Raw genomic sequence first — 24,260 nt, 5'->3', positions numbered from 1 at the left:
CTATACAAACGTGACTTCATATTCATTTTAAAAAGTCTACTCGTGTAGTCTGGACTCGTGTAGACGTGTGGTGGTGTTAGCGCAGTGGATAAGACGCATGCCTGTGATGTGAGAGACCCGGGTTTGAATCCACTGTGAAACGCCAGTTTGTCCCTGAGCAAGACACTTAACCCCTAGTTGCTCCAGAAGCGTGTGACCTCTGACATATATAGCAATTGTAAGTCGCTTTGGATAAAAGCGTCAGCTAAATGAATAAATGTAAATGTAATGTAAATGTAGTCTACTCATGTAGCATATATATATATGAATCTGTCAATAATAATATCATCATCATATCATTAATGTTGACCTGGTTTAACTAACTTTCATGTGATTGCCCTATAGTCTAATAGGGGCCCTGTGCCTATCTGGGTTCCTGGCTTAGAAAAAGATATGCACTAAAACAGATTGTGTATGCTTAATTTTGCGTCAATTGTTTATGTTGCCCCCCCCCAACATGACATCCTGGTAACCCCTATGGTGCAGACCATCATAATCTACAGGTAAACATCATCACCTGATTGAGGTGCTGTTACACATAACCAAAGTCAACACGAAACGACATTCAAAACCAGTTTTGCTTGGCTTTGTGCAAGTTAAAATTGATGCACAAAAAACTGGAACAGTGACATCAGCCTCTAAAGGGAAGTTGAATCAGAAGGAGAGGTTAAAGAGTTACTTCACCCAAAACTCATGTTGCTTCAAACTCGTAAGACCTTTGTTCATCTTTGGAACATAAATTAAGATATTTTTTGATGAAATCAGAGAGCTTTCTGACCATGCATAGACACCAACGCAACTACCACATTCAAGGCCGAGAAAGGTAGTAGGGACATTGTTAAAATATTCCATGTGACATCAGTGATTCAACCGTAATGTTATGAAATTATTAGAATATCGAGTTGTAAGCTGTATGAGCAGATAGTGTCAGATCTGACGGGTGAGCATCTTTATCATCAGAGGAGAAGCCATGGATGGAGTGGGTAAGTAAAAAGGACAATGAGAAGCTGAGAAGGTTCTTCAGCACATAGCTGGTTCATGCAGAGGTGAATGTGTTATTCTGTAATTGTCAGTAATGTTGAGAGTGCGAAAACTAATATGACGCACGCAAGTAATGCTCTATTATTTCTTGAACTAGAGGTGGGTGAACATGTTCGGAAATGAGAACCTGCATGTGGCTGCCTTAAAAAAGAAAGGTGTTAAAAGACAAAAGGAAGTCCTGAAGCATTCACATCTAAAGGGACAAAGAAACTGCAGGCTCAGTGAAATGCTTATAGTCAATATGAGCCACTTCCTGCCAAGATCGTATCAAAACTAAGAACTGGACTGTGGTGGAAATTTATTTGGCATTAATCATATTTTAACCTAAACCTAAAAAAAAGAAATAAAATAATATATTTTTCTAAATAAAAGTGAAGCCTTTTAGGTTTTCTTTGGGATAGTGACATTAGAAAACATTATAAAATATTACAGATTTTAATTATTATTATTTAAAAAGTATTAAATCACAGTAATAAATTAAAATATTAATATATGTGTACTTAAGGCTTCATTTTATGTATACTAATATATATATGTGTGTGTGTGTGTGTGTGTGTGTGTGTGTGTGTGTTTGTTTTTGTGACATATCAGGACACAACTCTGTATAATGACATGGGTATGACACAGGTATTACAAGGAGAGGGTGACGTATGAGGACATAACCCATGTCCCTATTTTTCAAAACGCTTATAAATCATACAAAATGAGTTTTTTTTTTGAGAAAGTAAAAATGCACAAAGATTCCTGTGAGGGTTAGGGTTAGGTGTAGGGTTGGTGTGAAGGCCGATAGAATATACAGTTTGTACAGTATAAAAACCATTACGCCTATGGGATGTCCCCACTTTTCACAAAAACAAACGTGTGTGTGTGTGTGTGTGTGTGTGTGTGTGTGTAAGATAACTTTTGTTTTGTGAAACAATATTGTTATTTATATATAGAGAGAGTGCTAATTTATAATTTATTAGAATAACGTATAGCAATCAGTATAATTTACTACTGTATATTAGCTATAAAGGAATATTAGCAATATATTAGCTATAATTTGACCTAGACATGTTTTTGTGAGATTCATTTAATTCTTAGGAAACTGAACATTATCTTTACTAACTAAAAATCTTTTTTCCCTTCATATACAGGTATGTTGAATTGCATATCAAATGCTCAAGTGGCTCTCGCAAATACAGCACAAATGTGCCTTGTTATGCAGGATACAGACCAAGAATTATGGCTCAATACATTATGAAAAAGCACCAAGATCACTGCTCTTCAATGTGAGTGACATAAAATCTACTGGAGAGAACATCTTCAATGTTCAGAGTCAATCTTCATAGGAAAAACAAAAGGTGAACTTTGGAAAGGACGATGAGATGCATTCATGTACATGCACGGACTGGGGAAGACATCGTCTCCTGTGCCAACATTTCTGTGCTGTTTTTACATTAGTTCCTGGCTGGAGTTGGGAGAATCTGAGCGCTGCGTACAGGGAGAACCCCCTCTTCACCTTTGACCAGGTTTGCCTGGGACAGTCTTTTACACTTCCTGTTGATCTTCAAAGCAAAGAGGCTCTGAAGGGTTACAAAGTTAGAGTAGTGAATATTAGAATTTTATCAGAATATGAGTCACAATTCCCCGGAATGTTTTTTTTTAACATGGTCAGTACATCTGTGGTTTTTGGGTGGAAAGAAACGCTCACTTGTGGTTAATGCAGAGGTCTATAAAAAAAGAGCTCCGTGGGCTTCTGAGGATCACTGAAGTTCAGGTTCTGAAATCTTCATCTTCAAGCTGGTTAGAGATCGTCTGCTAAGATGCTCCGCAACATCTTTCTTGCCAGCATGCTCATATATGCAGGTAAAATAATCGCTCATTCAAGTTCTAAAATGACTTGTATTCTGTGTTAGGATATAGTTATCTGTTTACTGCTTGAATCAATAATTGACTGTTTATTTGTAGTCTGTGCAGTTCATTGGGAGATTCGTGAGCTGGACTCTGCTGAGGACCAAGATGAAGAGATCTCTGTAATGACAATAGTTTTTAATAAATAAGTGTATGCTTTAAATTAATGACAATATGCAAAGGATTGATGCACATCTAACCTCATTACAAAGGCTCAGTGCTGTGTTTTGTTGTAATAATTGTAGTATGTGTGGTATTTTGAGTTGTAATTTCTCCTGTCTTCAGATATAATATGGTTGATGTAGCCTAACAAACCCTTAAGCGGTGCCAGATCATTGACTTGTGCCTGACATGTTTGTTTCATATTGTAAGGTTTTTCAGGCTGATGATGAAAGGATGGAACAGCAGTCATCTATTGAGTGCAAAATATGCAAATTGATAATGAAGGTGGTCAAAAAAAAAATCCCGTCTAATGCAACGCCGGTGAGTGTCACGATTCATGTCACAACATTGAACTGACCGTGCATCTCACAACAACTTTGACTAAATCCATCATTTTCCTCAGGATGAAATCAAAACCAAGCTGTACAACACCTGTGAGAAAGTCAGGTTGTTGAGAGTTCAGTGCAAGCACTTTGTTCAGAAGTATCTGCACAATCTGATTGATGAGCTGATGACCGATGATGGGCCACAAACCATCTGTACTAAAATTCATGTCTGCAAGTAGGTACACAGAATTATCCACTCCAAAAGTTTATAACCAAGTCCTTTTTTTCTACAGTAATATGGTGATTTATTATTTCAATAGGGAGATTTTGAATAACATTTTTGTTTTGTTTGTTCCAGACAAGAATCACCCATAAAGGAGATCATATTTGTACATGATGAAGCTAATAACAATTTGTAAATGAGAATAAATGATTACTGTGAAAGCATTACAGTATATGCATTACAGTGAAAATAAAATAAAATATATGAATAAAATGATCAATTATCTGTGTTTTCTTTTAAGTTAAATCAAACGTTTAAAAAATTTAAACAAAATGAAAAGATATTCAAATATTCAGAGAGGATATATTTTCAACAACAGCAAAAATAAAATAAATATTAATTTTTACCAGATCTATTTCATACTAGTCCATTGCTTGTCAGTGAGGTCTAAATAAAACCTCATGTTTCCAACAATAACTGCAATTTTTTTTTTTTAGATAAGAGCATTGCAACGAAATCATCATAAGTCATGATAATACATCATAAGTAATATTATTCAGTCCACTGTGATTATGACAGATGTGCTTGAGATTTGGACGTAGTTGCAGATAAATGAAGGGTTCTTGTGGCTAACCACGAGATATCTGCTTTATGTATAGGACAGAGTTCCTATCACAAGTATATACTATCACACCATTTCAAGTGCATGCCTGATTTGGTGATGCCACTTCTTGTATGCCTTTGCTGAGAGAAAAATATCATTTTGTGCTTTTATAAGCCCCTATAAAATCTCTTGTAAAACATTTACTATAACATACTGATGCAATATTTGAGATTTAAATGTTACTTGCAAGAAAAAAAAAGTCTGTTATATTAGTTATAAACTTTTTTTAAAGAAATGAATACCTTTATTCAATTCACATTCGAATATTTGAGCTCACAAAAAACTAATATTCGAATATTCGTTTATTTAAATTAAGTTTAATGAGTCAGACATTATTTTTCAGCAACATTTGTTTTCGTCATTTTGAACAAGCTTACACACAATAAGCTTGAACATTACACATCGTGTTTTGTAGCTGAAAACCTTTAACGATGCGTGCAAACAAACAAAAGTACAGATTAAAAGCAAAAAAAAAAAAGTGAACAAAGAAAAAACAGCAGCCTGCAGCAATTAGGCTATTGTACAGAATGTAGCTTACACTTAACTTTTAAACTGTCAGCAAATCTTTTTTTCTTTTTTTCTATTGTTTCAAATGTTCTTGTTAAGAAATACGGGCATGTAAACATGATCGGGGGAAAGTCGGCTCCTTAGTCTGTTAAGAATAAGGCCGGCCGCGGAGAAAATGCGCTCTGACGCCACAGACGTTGGCGGGACTCACAAATAACGGTGTGCTAAGCGAATACGTTTTGTGAAGCGCTTCGTGTTTTCGTTTCACCACTGAATGGGATCCTCATCTGGTGGAATACATGGCTCCAGCTAGAACTGTTCCCACTCGTCTCGGCTGGACTCTCTGTAATCATCGCTGGATAACTGGCTCAGCCTTTTCAGACGAGTGGGCATTGCATCTTCTTCATAGCGGCTGCATCCGCACCACTCGCATCAAGGAAAATGTTCTGATAATGTTCAAAAAAGTTTTTTTTTCTTACTTCTCTCATGTTTTCATCGTGAAACCTGAGATGTTTGTGCCGAGGGTCTAGGGCAGACGCGAGTAGAGAAGTTTTCACTGCATTCTCTAAGTTAGCGGTGTTTATTCGTTGCTTGAGAGATGCCGCAACAATAATGTTCTTGAATTCGGTCACTTTCTGTGATTCTCCACGGCATATTTGAAGTACTGTAGAAGACCGCAGTTCTTAGGGGCCGTTCACATATCACGTCTTTTGCATGCTCAAGTTCGTTATTTCCAATGTAGGCGCGCGGTATGCGCGCTCATAATGGAAGTGACGCGGTCGCGATGCGCACGCGGTTGGACGCGGTCCTGTTTTTTCCAGGCGCGTCCGCCCTGCCTCGAGTTAAAAACATCTCAACTTTCAGAATGCCACAAGCGCACCGCATGTCATGTGACAAGAACTAAACATTCAGCTTCATCCTTTCCCGTAACAACGTTGAAAGCTCAGCCAAGATGAAGGAACTGCTGATCATAGCTGTATATGGATTGCCATTTTGAAATAAATTTAGTAATCCTTTGCTTCTGCCCGAGCGCTTTGGAAAGAAGGAGAAAGCGGCGCGCCTAGCCTTTTCCACGCGTTATTAGGCGCAATATGTGAATGGCACCTTATTCATTCATTAATTCTTTTTTGCTTGCATACACCTTCAAATATGCCGTGGAGAATCACAGAAAGTGACCAAATTAGGTTTTATTGTGAACTTTTTTTTTTTCTGCGAAATTCGAATATCATTTTTATTTATCGAATAATTAGAGCAGAACGAATATTCGAATTTTCGACTATCCGTGCACACCCCTACAATAAAGACGTTTATAATATTACAAAATATTTCTTTTTCAAATAAATACAGTTTTAAAATTTTCAATTCATCAAAGAAACCTGAAAGGAAATATATCATGGTCCCCTTAAAAGTATTAACTGTTTAATTCAACATTGATAATAATAAGAAATGTTTCTCAATCAGCAAAACAGTAGAATGATTTCTGAAGGATGATGTGACACTGAAGACTGGAGTAATGAAGCTGAAAATTCAGCTTTGCATCACAGGGATACATTATATTTTAAAATAGATTCAAATAGAAAACAGGTATTTTAAACTGGATTTGACAATAGTACTGTTTATATTGCATTATTAATCAAATAAATGCAGCCTTGGCGAGTTGAAGAGACTTTTTCCAAACACATTGGAAATTTTACTGACGCCAAACTTTTGAACAGTGGTGTAGGCCTACATATCTCATTTTCAATGAGTGTTTATGGAGGAAGATGCTCTTTCCAGCCAGTTTACAGTTTACACCTACAACCAGCAGAGGCCAACTAAACCATTCTAACCAGCCTAACCTTAAACCTTGACCAGTACAATCCTGATAATTAAACAACCCTATAAACTGCTCCCTGGGACCTGAACTAGAAAATGTTAAATGTTGAAAGGGTTTTTTCCCCCAGATACCAGGTAAGGCTGAGTAAGTATCAGATAAAACTATGCAACCACAATTTCACCTGATCACTACACAGTTTCAGGAGGAAAACTAAGCAAACTTAAGCATGACTGATTAACTACAAGATACCATCTAATGAGGCCAAGAGGCCATCTAACATGAATGTGGGTTTCTAAACCAACTGTTCACACATTCACAAACTCCCCCAATTCTCCCCTAATACTCTGAGAAAATAATCAAGTGCTGAACAGATGCATTAAATGAACAATTATCAGAGTCATATACATTGTTTTCATTGTACTTTAGTTGTGATCTTTAGTGATGTGACATACAGGACAGTCAAGTATGGCGAACCATACTCGGAATTCGTGCTCTGCATTTAAACCATCCAAATCGCGAAAACTAATATGACGCAAGTAATGCTCTATTATTTCTTGAACTAGAGGTGGGTGAACATGTTCGGAAATGAGAACCTGCATGTGGCTGCCTTCAAAAGGAAAGGTGTTAAAAGACAAAAGGAAGTCCTGAAGCATTCACATCTAAAGGGACAAAAAAACTGCAGGCTCAGTGAAATGCTTATAGTCATTATGATCCACTTCCTGTCACGTTCGGTGTTATGGAAAACACAGGAGAGAGAACCAATTGCGAGTATGTCTTTAATAAGGGGTAATCCAAAGAGAATACACAGTCCAGGCAGGGTCAAAACCGGTAAATCCAAACATAACATAAACGAGGCAAGGCAAGGCAAGACAAGGCATTGACGGACATGAATTAACGTTTAACACTAAACAAGGACTCCGTGACTAAGACTCAGACAGACCAGGTATAAATACACAAAAGGATGATGGGGAAACAGGAGACAGGTGGGGAACAATCAATTAACTAAACAAGGAGGAAGGTGACCAAATAAGGAGACAGGAAGTGATAAATGATAAACACTGTGGGAACTGAGGACACCTAGTGAAAACCCAGGGAACACAACCCAGACACTGTGACAGTACCCCCTTACTAAGGAGCGGCTCCCAGACGCTCCAAGACAGACACAAAACAGAGACCAGGAGGGAGGCGGACAGGTGGAGGCTCAGGGGGAGGGACGGAGGGCCAGACTAACAGAAAGGAACAGGGACCGACATTAACACAAAAACAAAAGGAGAAAAAAAAAACCAACATGAAGCCCCCCAGGGCGGAGCAGAAGACCACCACACCCTTGTGGTCAAGGCCAGAGTCCTCCAGGGCGGAGCGGAAGACCACCACAACCGTGTAGTCAGGGCAAACGCCCCCCAGGGTGGAACGGAAGACCACCACGTCCGTGTGGTCAGAGCGGAAGCCCCCCAGGGCGGAGCGGAAGACCACCACACCCTTGTGGTCAAGGCCAGAGTCCTCCAGGGTGGAGCAGATGACCACCACGCCCCTGTTGTCGATGCCGGAGTCCAACAGGGCGGAGCAGCAGACCACCCAGTGACTTGACTTAACTCTGAAAGTTCAACGGTGACTGGCCCTGATTCTGGAGAGGTCACTGGCACCTGACTCGACTCTGGAGAGTTCACTGGCCCCTGACTCGCCTCTGGAGGGTCAACTGGAACCTGACTCGACTCTGGACTGCCTGTGGAGACTTGAGACGCCTCGGCTTCGGGCACCGCCTCTGGAACGGACTCGGGCACTGCCTCGGTCACGGCCTCGGGAGCGGCCTCGGGCACCGCATCGGGAGCGGCCTCGGACACCGCATCGGGAATGGCCTCCACCTCGGCATCGGGCACCGCCTCGGCCTCCGGAACAGCATCGGGCACCGCCTCGGCCTCCGGAACAGCATCGGGCACCGCCTCGGCATCGGGCACCGCCTCGGTCTCCGGAACCGCATCGGGCACCGCCTCGGCCTCCGGAACAGCATCGGGCCCCGCCTCGGCCTCCGGAACAGCATCGGGCACCGCCTCGGCCTCCGGAACAGCATCGGGCCCCGCCTCGGCCTCCGGAACAGCATCGGGTCCCGCCTCGGCATCGGGCACTGCCTCGGCCTCCGGAACAGCATCGGGCACCGCCTCGGCCTCCGGAACAGCATCGGGCATCGCCTCGGCATCGGGCACCGCCTCGGCCTCCGGAACAGCATCGGGCACCGCCTCGGCCTCCGGAACAGCATCGGGCACCGCCTCGGCCTCCGGAACAGCATCGGGCACCGCCTCGGCCTCCGGAACAGCATCGGGCACCGCCTCGGCCTCCGGAACCGCATCGGGCACCGCCTCGGCCTCCGGAACAGCATCGGGCACCGGCTCGGCCTCCGGAACAGCATCGGGCACCGCCTCGGCCTCCGGAACAGCATCGGGCACCGCCTCGGTCTCCGGAACAGCATCGGGCACCGCCTCGGTCTCCGGAACAGCATCGGGCACCGCCTCGGTCTCCGGAACAGCATCGGGCACCGCCTCGGGAACGTCCTCTGGGCTTTGAGGAACGGTAGACGCCTGTCTCCTCCTCCTCCGCCCTCTATTTTGGCGAGTCGGTGACACCTTGTCTGGAGACTCAGGCGTTGAGTCGGCCATCTTGTGCTGTGGTTGCAAGCTGGTGGCCATCTTGTGCTGTGGCGCTGGGCTGGCGGCCATCTTGTGCTGTGGCGCTGGGCTGGCGGCCATCTTGTGGTGTGGCGCTGGGCTGGCGGCCATCTTGTGCTGTGGCGCTGGGCTGGCGGCCATCTTGTGCTGAGGCGCTGGACTGGCGGCCATCTTGTGCTGTGGCGCTGGGCTGGCGGCCATCTTGTGCTGTGGCTCTGGGCTGGCGGCCATCTTGTGCTGTGGCTCTGGGCTGGTGGCCATCTTGTGCTGTGGCTCTGGGCTGGCGGCCATCTTGTGCTGTGGCTCTGGGCTGGCGGCCATCTTGTGCTGTGGCGCTGGCTCAGCAGCCATGACGTCAACCGTCTTGGGAATCTCTAGGATTTTGGACAGCGTAGCGAAATAGTCCAAGAATGAGTCAGCGGCCCTCTTGGGCGTTGGCGCTGAGCTGGCGGCCATCTTGCACCGTGGCGCTGGACTCGTGATCGCCTTGGGTTGTGGTGCTGTGTTGGCGTCCATCCTGCCTCGTGGCGCTGGACTAGCGGCCATCATGGGCAGTGACGCCACTGTGGCGGACGTGCGCTTCCTCTCTCCTCTCCGTCCGCCATGGTGAGACGGTGGCTCTAATCCATCCCACACGAGCCCCGGGTCGAAGGGCGGCCCTGGTTGAGAGCGGTGCTGAGTATCCTCTCGACCACTCCCTCCTCGGCGACCTCCTCTGGTTCCCCGGAAAACCACCAGGCGAGTTCCTTCAAATCCACTCCTCTCCCGCACTGTGGCTGGGGAGGAGACATAAGCCGACATACCGCTGGCTCTTGCAGTGACGGAGTCCTTCTGTCACGTTCGGTGTTATGGAAAACACAGGAGAGAGAACCAATTGCGAGTATGTCTTTAATAAGGGGTAATCCAAAGAGAATACACAGTCCAGGCAGGGTCAAAACCGGTAAATCCAAACATAACATAAACGAGGCAAGGCAAGACAAGGCATTGACGGACATGAATTAACGTTTAACACTAAACAAGGACTCCGTGACTAAGACTCAGACAGACCAGGTATAAATACACAAAAGGATGATGGGGAAACAGGAGACAGGTGGGGAACAATCAATTAACTAAACAAGGAGGAAGGTGACCAAATAAGGAGACAGGAAGTGATAAATGATAAACACTGTGTGAACTGAGGACACCTATTGGAAACCCAGGGAACACAACCCAGACACTGTGACACTTCCTGCCAAGATTGTATCAAAAGTATAGTAAGTATACTTATACTTGCATGCAAGAACTGGACTGTGGTGGAAATTTATTTGGCATTAATCATATTTTAACCTAAACTAGGATGAAATCAAATCCAAGCTGAGCAAAACCTGTGAGAAAGTCAGGTTGTTGAGAGTTCAGTGCAAGCACTTTGTTCAGAAGTATCTGCACAATCTGATTGATGAGCTGATGACCGATGATGGGCCACAAACCATCTGTACTAAAATGCCTTTGCTGAGAGAAAAATATAATTTTGTGCTTTTATAAGCCCCTATTACATCCCTTGTAAAACATTTACTATAACATACTGATGCAATATTTGAGATTTAAATGTTGCTTGCAAGAAAAAAAAATTGTCAGTTATAGTAGTTATAAACTTAAAAAAAAGAAATGAATACCTTTATTCAGCAAGGATGCATTAAATTGATCAACACTGACAATAAAGACATTTATAATATTACAACAGGTACTAAGTTGTGAGAAAAACTTAAGCATTACTGATTACCTACAAAGCATCATCTAATGAGACCAATAGGTCATCTAACATGAATGTGGGTTTCTAGACCAACTGTTCACACATTCACACACTCATCAACAGTAATTTAGCACTAAAACTCCCGCAATCCTCACCTAATAAGCTGAGAAAATAATCAGGTGCTGAACAGATGCATTAAATGAACAATTATTTACTCATAGTGCCATTAAAATTGCCATCAAGCCATTGTTGATGCACAGAGTCATGTGCATTGTTTTTATTGTACTTTAGTTGTTATTGGTTTGTTGTGATCTTTAGCTTAAGTTAACGTAATATTGTACTTGTATATTACTACTGTCATGCATACTTTTATTTGTTCACAGAAAATTAGTCTGACAAAATAAAAATCTTAGGGGCCGTTCACATATCGCGTCTTTTGCACATTCAAGTTCGTTATTTTCAATGGAAGCGACGCGGTCGTGATGCGCACGCGGTGCGACTTGCCCGTTTTTTCCAGGCGCGTCCGCACCGTATCGAGTTAAAAACATCTCAATTTTTCAGAATGCCGCAAACGCACCGCAGGTCATGTGACAAGAACTAAACATTCAGCTTCATCCTTTCCTGTAACAACGTTGAAAGCTCAGCCAAGATGAAGGAACAGCTGATCATAGCTGTATATGGATTGCCATTTTGAAATAAATTTAGTAGCACAGCTACTAAAAGCGATTTTTTGTGCTGCAAATCCATTTATCCTTTGCTGAAATTTCCGCGTCTTCATGGAGACAGCGCGTTATTGTTGCTTAGCAACGGCAGATGCCTCAGGAGCGCTTCTGCCCGAGCGCTTTGGAAAGAAAGAGAAAGCGGCGCACCTAGCGTTTTCTACGCGTTTTAGGCGCGATATGTGAAGGGCCCCTTAATGATTTCATGATGGTGTTGTATACACACACACACACACAGGGGTGCACATACATTTTTTAAGTCTGATTCTCATGAGAGCACCTGGAGATTTGGTTTATAGTGGCATATAGTGTGATTCATTAAATAAAACTCATCATTTTAATCATTTTTATTATTTATAATTATTTGTTTTGTATGTATATAATTATATGACCATTATTGATCAGTAACAGATATATGAGGGATGAATTTCACTTAATGTGAAGTTGTTATAAAGTATATATGTAGAAAATATAAGTTATGGTCAGTAGAATTCACTATTTCTTAAGATGCAAAAAGGCTGACGATCTGAGACGAAATGAAGTCTTGAGATCAACACAACCACACAAGCCATTTCCTCTCTTGTCAAGGCGTTCTCACAGTGACTGATATGTTCAGATATATAATAGCATCAGAGTAACTTTGCATCCTTTTAAACACAACAGTTTTAAAGCACGACCATTAGTAGAAGTTATACTGATTCTTCTCCTTGCAGGCGAAGTGTGAGGGGGAAAAACTTTTGAGAAACTAGTTCAAAGGAAATGATGACTGATTGGCTAAAGCCAAGAGTCACATGGGGGAGTTTAGTACCAGTACACGTCTGTGGGATGTTTGTCAAACAGTGCTGTTGAGTTGTGGTGTGAGGTGAGGTGTGAAAACTGCATGCAGATGAGGATGTATAATTTACATAAAGTCATTCACTCACTACCATTTCATTAAAGACTTTTTTCTACAGAACACAAAACAAGATCGTTTAATGAATATCTGGTTGGGTGAATTCAGTACAATACCAGTACATTGTGTCTAGGGTTGGAATCACTGATCTATAGTGGTATTATAATAGTATAGTATAATAGTAGAATTTATATACATATCAGTGGTCGGAACCTAGAATGTATCTTATTCAGATTCGGTATTATTATATAACTGGAATTAGGTTCCCTACATGTGAATTCTTCTAAATACTGTACAAAATACTTCTTCAATGGCACACCCAGTGTAGTTCAATTACATGATTCTATGATTCTATTACATGAAAATGATTCTGAGTCAGTTCTTTTTAGTCAGTCAAAAATAAATAATCTCTCACATGTATGTTCTATTGATTGTATTATTTTTGTCTTTGGTGCCTTGCGTGACCTAGTTTCCCCGTGTGTGCAAGTGGTTATTGTGTTCAGTTCACCTCTTTTAATCAGCCTAATAGTCTTCATTTGGTTTAGTATTTATATTCCCATGTTTTCTGATTACAGAATGAAAGAATCTAAGGGCCCTATTTTAACGATCTAAATGCAAAGTGTAAAGCGCACAGCGCAGGTGCACTCAAGGCATGTCCAAATCCACTTTTGCCATTTTAACAATGGAAAAACGGCTGGTGCGCCTGGGGGCATGGTCTAAATGGGTTGTCCCTGTTCTCTTAATGAGTAATGGGCGTAACGTGCAATAAACCAATCAGAGACTCATCTTCCATTCCCTTTAAGAGCCAGTTGAGCTCGTGCCATGACAGATTTGCTATTTACATGGCAGAATTTGGCAAGCACAAAGATAGAATGCGTCTCCGAGATGAAACGGAGCTGCTCGTGTTCGAGCAAATAGATAGCTTAATTCTGATACATGCGATGACATATAGACATTTACAGGTGCTGGTCATATAATTAGAATATCATCAAAAAGTTGATTTATTTCACCAATTCCATTCAAAAAGTGAAACTTGTATATTATGTTCATTCATTACACACAGACCGATATATTTCAAATGTTTATTTCTTTTAATTTTGATGTTTATAACTGACAACTAAAGAAAATCCCAAATTCATTATCTCAGAAAATTAGAATATTGTGAAAAGGTTCAATATTGAAGACATCTGGTTCCACACTCTAATCAGATTATTAACTCGAAACACCTGCAAAGCCTTTAAATGGTCTCTCAGTCTAGTTCTGTAGGCTACACAATCATGGGGAAGACTGCTGACTTGACAGTTGTCAAAAAAAGACAACCATTGACACCTTGCACAGGAAGGGCAAGACACAAAAGGTCCTGACCTTAACCCTATAGAAAATCTATGGGGTATTGTGAAGAAGAAGATGCGATATGCCAGACCCAACAATGCAGAAGAGCTGAAGGCCACTATCAGAGCAACCTGAGCTCTCATAACACCTGAGCAGTGCCACAGACTGATCAACTCCATGCCCCGCCACATTGCTGCAGTAATTCAGACAAAAGGAGCCCCAACTAAGTATTGAGGGCTGTACATGCTCATACTTTTCATTTTGATACTTTTTAGTTGGCCAAGATTTCAAAAAATCCTTCAAAAAAGTAATATTAAAATTTTCTGAGATACTGAATTTGGGATTTTCCTTAGTTGTCAGTAATAATCATCAAAATTAAAAGAAATGAACATTTGAAATACATTTGTCTGTGTGTAATGAATGAATATAATATACAAGTTTCACTTTATGAATGGAATTAGTGAAATAAATCAACTTTTTGATGATATTCTAATTATATGACCAGCACCTGTATGTTTGTATGTATGTATGTATATATTAGCCTACAAAAATTCTTATGCATTGCAATCCTTTAATTTTTAACATTTGGCATGTTTGTGTGCTGCTGTGCGTCCCTGTGTTTAATAAGCAGCATGTATGCGCATTGTGGACCCGCCTGTACTAACACGCCTTTTAAATAACAAAAAAAAAACATTGCCACAGACTTTAGACCAGGTTTGAGTTGGTCTATGGCGCAGTCTATTTTCAGCTCCTTAAGATGAACACACCCCTTTTTTTAGACCAGCACGACCATGGGTGCACAAATGAGCGCAAATGCATTTGATAATTAAATGACGTGACGCTGGACTGAAACTAGCAAACACACTTGCGCTACGCCTTGCGCCGCATTGCGCCGGGTGTATTATAGGGCCCTAAAGTGATGATAGATGGGCAACTTTTTAAGCAATGTAATGACTGTAATGTTTGGGATATTTTTTGTTAAACCAACACACAAGTAACAAACTAGGCAATTTGTCTTAAGTATTTTTTTAATAAAAATGAAATGAAACTTTGTATAGTATTGATGTATAAATGTATAGTTAACGCCAGTTATTGGATAGTTTAGTTTTAAGAGTTACACAGCTTTAGGTTGTGTGCAAACTGCCTCTCCTTTCAGAAATGAGAAGATATGGGATATGGTGTAGAATTTTCTCTCTGTACTCTCAGGGTTTGTTGCTGATTCAAAAGGAGCATTTCTGAATTTCCATTTCACAATGTCACTTCAATTCATTAAGAACTGTTAAAATTATAACAGTTTGAGAATTAGAAATGAGGAAGCAGTTCTTGATTCTATACTGAACAGCTCAACATGTGGTTTAGTGTGAAAACCATCAGACGCCCTGCAATATGCAAGTAACTCTCTCTTCTTGAAAGTTGAGGCAATTAGAAAAGAGTGAGTAAAAACGATTTATCTTTCATCTAAATTAACCAGCAAGAGAAGACTTTATTCTTTGAGGTTGCTTCTAGTTGCAGTGGCATAAATGAGTCCCAATGGGGTGGCATTAGGGCAATCATTTTCAAATGCAATATATCAAACAAAATCTTCATTACAGAGTATTTTGAGTTTCCAGTTTAAATGATATGTGATTTATGCTTCTGCCATTTGCTACCATACCATTATGATGCTGTTTTGAAATAAGCAGCTGCAGTGTAGTTGACACTGAATTTAGTGTTAACTGTTTAGATATATTACGTGTAATCAAAGTATTATAGTTTATGACACATAAGATGGAAAAAATCATGTGTTGAGGGCACTACTGGTCTCACTTCACAATGTTTGTGTTTTCCTGTGTAAAATAGAAGTATTTTAATAAGAGTGTCTTCAAAGACCTTCAGCCAACAAGTGGAGAGTTTTCAGTCTCATTGTGTTCAGACTCTTTTGCCAAACAAGATGCTGCGGAGAATCGTCCTGATCACCCTGCTGATATCCTCAGGTAAAATTAGCACAGATCAGTTGTTGGTTATCTTTATCCATCTATTTATCTTAATTTTGTGTGACTAGCTGGAAAAGACTGCATAGACAGGTTTGCACCGGCTCAAGTCCATTGATGTGCAATGTTGGTCATGCTAAAACCAGCTTGAATGTACCTAAAGTATACATATCATATTCTCACTTTTTACCTAAACACATGCACTAGATTAAATTCCCACATTTCGTAGTATGTGCTACATTTATCATTCATTTTTTTCTTACAGTTTGTGCCCTTCAATGGGAAATGCACAAAGAAGATTCCATTAGAAATGAATTTGAAGAAAGCTCTGTGAGTCATCCTTAACATCGTTTATGACTGTTATGACTGTCCAAACTGTTATTGGAAAAATGGAAAACTACATGATGTGTTTACGTGATGGTAGAATTTAGAACTATTTATGTAATGGGCCAAAAAATAATATGGCTTTCAGCTGATTAATCACCGTCTTATGCATAGATCCCGATCTATAGAGGTCAGATTTTTTTCATATACTGAAATGAAATTTCAAGATTGTTTGCAAGATGCATAAGCTAGACAATGTTTTTTAAACAGCTAGTCATGCCCATTTTGAACTGCTAATTCGATTCTAAATGTCATATAAACCATTGATACTAAAATACTGCCATATTTTGATATATTAGGGTGAGATAGAAACAGAACAACTCCCTGGAAAGTGCTGGGCTTGCAAGTGGGTGATGAAGAAACTGAAAAAACAGATCTCCAATGGAGCAACTCCAGTCAGTATCAGTACATTTCTATAAGCTTTAATAAATTAATGTGAGACTAATGACTTAATTTCCTACAGGACGACATTAAAAAGAAGCTGGGGATGATCTGTGATGAGATTGGCTTCCTAAAGTCAATGTGTAGGAAGTTAGTGAACCAGTTCATGGACATTCTGGTTGAAGAACTTTCAACTACTGATGACGCCGGAACCATCTGTGCTAACATTCGTGTTTGCAGGAAATAGGCATGGAGTTAATGAGCTTATAAAAGTTTAAAAATCATATTTGATCAATTAAAGGTATGCATAAGGCTTTTTTGTTTGTTTGTTTGTTTGTTTTTTTTTGTTTCTGAAAGGCTTTCCCCTGTGAGTTATGATTGTTCTAAACCCAGTTTGTAACCCCGGGTATGGAATGTTTCTAACATAGTTCTAATTTAGAAGCATGGTACACTCTTTTTCTGCATTCTGCTTTCAATTTGAAAATAAATGTGTTAAAGAAACTTTAATGTTGTGTGACATGATACTTTTACAAATAGAGGAGGATTCAATTAGTGTTTTATTGGTCTGTTTCTTGGTCCATCAGCACCACACATTAATATCTTGTACCCATTTCAAACTCATAATTTCTGAAATTTCACAAATGATCAGCAATAAAAACAATCTGCAGAAAGAATAAATAGAATAAAATGGGTTTCAATCAAAAGTATAAACACATAAAAAACACAATGACAGCAAACATGCTACAATTAGACAGTATTTACTGACAAAAGTTTTAAAGTATTTATCCATTTGCCTGGCAATTTAGCCTGTCAGTCAGCACACCGATCATTATCAGTTTTGTTTAGATGGCTGGTGACACATCCAGAAATGTACATTTTGCACTAATGAGCTTCTCGAACAGCTTTTCATGTGAGATACTGCAAGATGCTGCTACTGTGAGATTATGATGTGACAACATGTAGCTATACAATAATAATAATAATAATAATAGACAGGGAAACCATTGTCAACATTTTTTCATTGTTCTGAGTTAATTTGAAATCTACCCCTTAATATAATTTGGCAATATATACTGTTCAAGCACTTTCCTGTTTCACAACAATACAGGTGCTGGTCATATAATTAGAATATCAACAAAAAGTTGATTTCACTAATTCCATTCAAAAAGTGAAACTTGTATATTATCTTCATTCATTACACACAGACTGATATATTCCGAATGTTTACTTCTTTTAATTTTGATGATTATAACTGACAACTAAGGAAAACCCCAAATTCATTATCTCAGAAAATTAGAATATTGTGAAAAGGTTAAATACTGAAGAAGCCTGGTGCAACACTCTAATCAGCTAATTAACTCAAAACACCTGCAAAGCCTTTAAATGGTCTCTCAGTCTTGTTCTGTAGGCTATACAATCATGGGGAAGACTGCTGACTTGACAGTTGTCCAAAAGGCGACCACTGACACCTTGCACAAGGAGGGCAAGACACAAAACGTCATTGCAAAAGAGGCTGGCTGTTCACAGAGCTCTGTATCCAAGCACATTAATAGAGAGGCGAAGGGAAGGAAAGATGTGGTAGAAAAAAAGTGTGTACAAGCAATAGGGATAACCGCACCCTGGAGAGGATTGTGAAACAAAACCCATTCAAAATTGTGGGGGAGATTCACAAAGAGTGGACTGCAGCTGGAGTCAGTGCTTCAAGAACCACTACACACAGACGTAAGCAAGACATGGGTTTCAGCTGTCGCATTCCTCGTGTCAAGCCACTCTTGAACAACAGACAGCGTCAGAAGCGTCTCGCTGCTGCTGAGTGGTCCAAAGTTATGTTCTCTGATGAAAGTAAATTTTGCATTTCCTCTGGAAATCAGGGTCCCAGAGTCTGGAGGAAGAGAGGAGAGGCACACAATCCACGTTGCTTGAGGTCCAGTGTAAAGTTTCCACAGTCAGTGATGGTTTGCGGTGCCATGTCATCTGCTGGTGTTGGTCCACTGTGTTTTCTGAGGTCCAAGGTCAACGCAGCCGTATACCAGGAAGTTTTAGAGTACTTCATGCTTTCTGCTGCTGACCAACTTTATGGAGATGCAGATTTCATTTTCCAACAGGACTTGGCACCTGCACACAGTGCCAAACTACCAGTCCCTGGTTTAAGGACCATGGTATCCCTGTTCTTAATTGGTCAGCAAACTCGCCTGACCTTAACCCTATAGAAAATCTATGGGTTATTATGAAGAGGAAGATGCAATATGCCAGACCCAAGAATGCAGAAGAGCTGAAGGACACTATCAGAGCAACCTTGGCTCTCATAACACCTGAGCAGTGGCACAGACTGATCGACTCCATGCCACGCCACATTGCTGCAGTAATTCAGACAAAAGGAGCCCCAACTAAGTATTAAGGGCTGTACATGCTCATACTTTTCATTTTCTTACTTTACAATTGGCCAAGATTTCTAAAAATCCTTTCTTTGTATTGGTCTTAAGTAATATTCTAATTTTCTGAGATACTGCATTTTGGGATTTTCCTTAGTTCTCAGTTATAATCATCAATATTAAAAGAAATAAACATTTGAAATATATCAGTCTGTGTGTAATGAATGAATATAATATACAAGTTTCACCTTTTTAATGGAATTATTGAAATAAATAAACTTTTTGATGATATTCATATTATATGACCAGCACCTGTATAATTGGTTACTTGTCAAAAACTGAATGACATCATATTCATACTAGTAATTTCTTCCATTTTTGATCAGATGTTCTGAAAACAATAGCATGTCTGAATTGTCAGTAAATGTAAAGGGAAAGTACTGTCAAATTTCCTTTGAGTTTCTTGGGTCAAGTTCACTGTTTTGTGGTTTGAACCTACAACCTGTCATGCCGTCATGATTTTAGTAAAGAGTACATGAAGAAGGAGTAGGAAAAATTAGTCTTTTAATGGACATAAACCACATTAACCATTCAAATATAACATTTAATCAAGGAGAACAGAACAGGCTCAAACTCAAATAGGGCAGATAACAAGGGGCAGGAACTTAAAACCAGGAACAGGTGATCTAAATGAACGAAGATTAACTGCTGATGAGAACTGAAAATTAGCCAAGTGAGGACAGACGGGAACAAACAAAAACCAAAACTTTACATGGCCATTCTTTTATCAGCGCAGATTGTTACCAAAAAAAAAAAAATCACTGGATGGATACAAAAGCAAAATACACAATAAAATAACAAATTATTTATCCGAGCTGACAAGACACTGGCAATTAATCCTGAATAGGGGAAAAGAAATTACCTTGAAGATTGAGATGGGTCAAAGGTCACTGGGCCTCGATGAGGGCGTTAAAGAGACTTTGAAGGGACTTTGAAACTAATGGAATGCATAGTCAATATAAAAAACTGGATGACGAGTAATTTCTTACTGCTAAATTCTGAAAAAACAGAGGTGTTAATTATAGGACCTAAAAACTCTGCTTGTAAAAACCTAGAACACTGTCTAAGACTTGATGGTTGCTCTGTCAATTCTTCATCATCAGTTAGGAACCTAGGTGTGCTATTTGATCGCAATCTTTCCTTAGAAAGCCACGTTTCTAGCATTTGTAAAACTGCATTTTTCCATCTCAAAAATATATCTAAATTACGGCCTATGCTCTCAATGTCAAATGCAGAAATGTTAATCCATGCATTTATGACCTCAAGGTTAGATTATTATAATGCTTTATTGGGTGGTTGTTCTGCACGCTTAGTAAACAAACTACAGCTAGTCCAAAATGCAGCAGCAAGAGTTCTTACTAGAACCAGGAAGTATGACCATATTAGCCCGGTCCTGTCAACACTGCACTGGCTCCCTATCAAACATCGTATAGATTTTAAAATATTGCTTATTACCTATAAAGCCCTGAATGGTTTAGCACCTCAGTATTTGAATGAGCTCCTTTTACATTATAATCCTCTACGTCCGCTACGTTCTCAAAACTCAGGCAATTTGATAATACCTAGAATATCAAAATCAACTGCGGGCAGCAGATCCTTTTCCTATTTGGCGCCTAAACTCTGGAATAACCTACTTAACATTGTTCAGGAGGCAGACAAACTCTTGCAGTTTAAATCTAGATTAAAGACCCATCTCTTTAACCTGGCTTACACATAACATACTAATATGCTTTTATTATCCAAATCCGTTAAAAGGAATTTTAAGCTGCATTAATTAGGTAAACCGAAACTGGAAACACTTCCCATAACACCCTATGTACTTGCTACATCATTAGAAGAATGGCATCTACGCTAATATTTGTCTGTTTCTCTCTTATTCCGAGGTCACCGTAGCCACCAGATCCAGTCTGTATCCAGATCAGAGGGTCACTGCAGTCACCCGGATTCAGTACGTATCCAGACCAGATGGTGGATCAGCACCTAGAAAGGACCTCTATTGCCCTGAAAGACAGCGGAGACCAGGACAACTAGAGCCCCACATACAGATCCCCTGTAAAGACCTTGTCTCAGAGGACCACCAGGACAAGACCACAGGAAACAGACGATTCTTCTGCACAATCTGACTTTGCTGCAGCCTGGAATTTAACTACTGGTTTCGTCTGGTTAGAGGAGAACTGGCCCCCCAACTGAGCCTGGTTTCTCCCAAGGTTTTTTTCTCCATTCTGTCACCGATGGAGTTTCGGTTCCTTGCCGCTGTCGCCTATGGCTTGCTTAGTTGGGGTCACTTCATCTACAGCGATATCGTTGACTTGATTGCGAATAAATGCACAAACACTATTTAACTGAACAGAGATGACATCCCTGAATTCAATGATGAACTGCCTTTAACTATCATTTTGCATTGTTGAGACACTGTTTTCCTAATGAATGTTGTTCAGTTGCTTTGACGCAATGTATTTTGTTTAAAGCGCTATATATATAAAGGTGACTTGACTTGACTTGAAGGCCAACTAAGGTCACAGAAGAGAAGTCCAAAGACACCAGAAAGCGGACACAAAACAACTAGAGTTGGAACAGAGAAATATTTCTTATTCAAATCCAGCTCCCCCGGAGTCATTTCACACAAAATTTAAATTAAATGCAATAATGCAGAGCACGCTCATATACATACACAGACAACTCCCATAGATAGATAGATAGATCTACGTCGTGATGTAGATATCTGGGGGCATGTTAGAATGAGCCGTTTAAGGTAGGAATGGTTGACTATCTCTTTTTATTTGAGATTTTAGTCTTTGCAATTTTACAGATCTTTTTTAAACACTAAGAGCTTGTAACACTCCAAAGAGAAAGGAAATTTTTAAATAGCATCATATGACCCCTTTAAAACTTTAAAGTGAACCAAAACAATAGGTTGCGCTATAATTGTAAACTATTAGTAGGATAACTTTTGCTCCGCCCACTTCCAGTTTGACGCTGCTGAGACTGCTGTGACATAAGGGTTCTGTTGTACTGCAGCTGGAGCTGGATGTATCTCCCATGATCGAGACACATGAAAATATGTTGTGGGACTATCGCAGTCAGTTGACGGTATTGATTTCTTTGAAGAGCATGACAATAAAATATGAAAACAAAATTGAATTGAATGAACATATAACAAATTATTAGTTTTCATTAAAATGCCAAAAATGCGTGCATTTAAGGCAGGGATGTCAAACTCAGTTCATGGAGGGGCGGAGCCCTGCAGATTTTTGTTCCAATCCTGCTCCAATCAGGGACGTGCGGTAAGGGTAGGCAGGGTAGGCAGTGCCTCACCAAAGGAAATGTTGACATTACATTTATTAATTCCAAGAGCTTTATTAATTCACCACATTATTAATTGCATTAATTTTATTCCAAATATTATTTTTTGTAACAAAAATTTTCAGGAATACACATAATATACTCATTTTGCCATTGTTTGCTCCTAAAAACCGTTGTTTCATGCAGGAAATTCAAAAGCCATGGCCATTGAGGCAGAGGTGAGCGGTGCCTCTTTGGTCCATAGAACGTAGTTTATGTAGATTTGCGCATGCGCAGTCAGTTCTCATGCTGTCTTGAATTATCAACATTGAGGCAGAGACCGAGCTTGCTTCATGTCACGTGATCTACTCGCTCTCACTCAATCCGCGCGCTTCCCGAATACTAGCATCTAGTATACTTGCGTGTCGGGGTGTGCGCCTAGCAGTTTGTAGGAGCGAATAAGCTGTTTTTGTACTTTAAAGCTGTACTGCTGACGCAATGTTTTCTGACTGTAGCCTGGTGCGCCGTCACCAGACCAAAAGTGTGTGTGTGTGTGTGTGCGCGCCGTGGCTGTCTGTGCGCGTTTGCGCATTTTGATGGAGTGACTAGGCTGTCGCGCCGCCTCCTCCTCTGTGTCCCGCACAAAACATTTGTTTGTTGTATAGGTCATAAGATAGATGTGTCCATTAATTTGATTATTATATTTGATTGTGCATTAGCCTCACATGACTGACTTTGCTGAATGCAGGCAGCGATCTGATGATGCCTGATATGAACTTGGGTTGCTAAATTAACTGAATGAATATATGAACATATATTCCACACATTGATAGGTCACAGCCTACCCATGACAAGATTTCACCGCACGTTACTGGCTCCAATACACATACCAGTTTTCAAATATGACTGAAGGACTTGATTAGTTGGATCAGGTGTGTTTGATTAGGGTTGAATCTAGACTCTGTGGGGCCCTGACCCTCCATGAATTGAGTTTGGCATATCTGATTTAAGGGGTGTTCTTGTTTGCTTGGGAAACCCTGTTGCTGCTGTAGATAAGTGTATGCTGAGATTATTCTCAAACCCCTTCGTTTGAAGTGGGATCCCGAAAAATTGTAATATGATATCTGGCCCTCCCCTCCCATCAATAGAGAAAAAGCTCTCAGCCAATCAGATTCGACAACCAGAAAGAACTATTATATCATATTTGTATGTACAAAATTTTAAAAATAATAGTTTGAATCTGAGTGCATAAAAATTTATAAATCCAAGTTTCAAATTGAAGTGTTTCTATATTCCGGTTGATTAGCTCTGTATAAAATCTCCGGAGATCCTTTAAGCCCCTCTAGTGGCAATAACCATAAAATGCAATTTAATGTAAAAAAAATTTCACAAGGGGGCATCAGACCCAATGCATGATATATTTTACAATGTCTTTCTTTTTTTTTCTTCTTTTTTTTGTGAAACAAAATAAACAAATATCAAATTATTATATCATATTTGTATGTCACCTATGTACAAAATGTAAAAATAATAGTTTGAATTATATATATATATATATATATATATATATATATATATATATATATATATATATATATATATATAGGAGTGCATAAAAAATTATAAATCAAAGTTTCAAATTGGAGTGGGTTTCCATATTCCAGTTGATTTGCTCTGTATAAAATCTGATATATAAAGATAATATATTTATATCAAAATGGTTAGATATAAGCTCACCGGACCAAAAAAAAAAAAGTGTCATTCAGGTCATTTGTGCCTGGCTGTGAAACAATGTTTTGTAACTCTCT

The 24,260-nt window shown here is 40.0% G+C and overlaps 2 protein-coding genes across 4 annotated transcripts in view; both read left to right on the top strand.

Annotated features, from left to right (window-relative positions):
* Positions 1-2,797: 2,797 nt before the first annotated feature.
* On the top strand, positions 2,798-3,909 carry LOC132111997 (antimicrobial peptide NK-lysin-like). 2 transcript variants are annotated; one of them, XM_059519597.1, is made up of 5 exons: positions 2,798-2,928; positions 3,031-3,095; positions 3,346-3,456; positions 3,539-3,696; positions 3,820-3,909. In XM_059519597.1, the coding sequence occupies exons 1-5, from the start codon at positions 2,886-2,888 to the stop codon at positions 3,878-3,880; spliced, it is 438 nt and encodes a 145-aa protein (XP_059375580.1). In that variant the 5' UTR covers positions 2,798-2,885; the 3' UTR covers positions 3,881-3,909. The 2 variants fall into 2 exon arrangements, with proteins under 2 accessions (XP_059375580.1, XP_059375581.1); XM_059519598.1 differs by having other exon boundaries at positions 3,539-3,700.
* Positions 3,910-15,828: 11,919 nt separating this feature from the next.
* The window catches only part of LOC132111329 (antimicrobial peptide NK-lysin-like), a 33,026-nt gene continuing 24,594 nt past the window's right edge, over positions 15,829-24,260 (top strand). Inside the window, exons 1-4 of one of the 2 annotated variants that reach the window (XM_059518535.1) lie at positions 15,840-15,976; positions 16,239-16,303; positions 16,657-16,752; positions 16,821-17,238. In XM_059518535.1, the coding sequence (XP_059374518.1) occupies positions 15,934-15,976; positions 16,239-16,303; positions 16,657-16,752; positions 16,821-16,985 (369 nt within the window). In that variant the 5' untranslated portion in view covers positions 15,840-15,933 and the 3' untranslated portion in view covers positions 16,986-17,238. Of the gene's footprint in view, positions 15,977-16,238; positions 16,304-16,656; positions 16,753-16,820; positions 17,239-24,260 lie in introns of those variants that run through there. The other variant, XM_059518534.1, reaches the window with a different exon arrangement.

This window comes from Carassius carassius, chromosome 31, assembly GCF_963082965.1.
Source record: "Carassius carassius chromosome 31, fCarCar2.1, whole genome shotgun sequence".
NCBI classification, from domain to species: Eukaryota; Metazoa; Chordata; class Actinopteri; order Cypriniformes; family Cyprinidae; genus Carassius; species Carassius carassius.
Note: the sequence above shows the minus strand (reverse complement) of the source record. Positions and strands in the feature narration are given on the sequence as shown.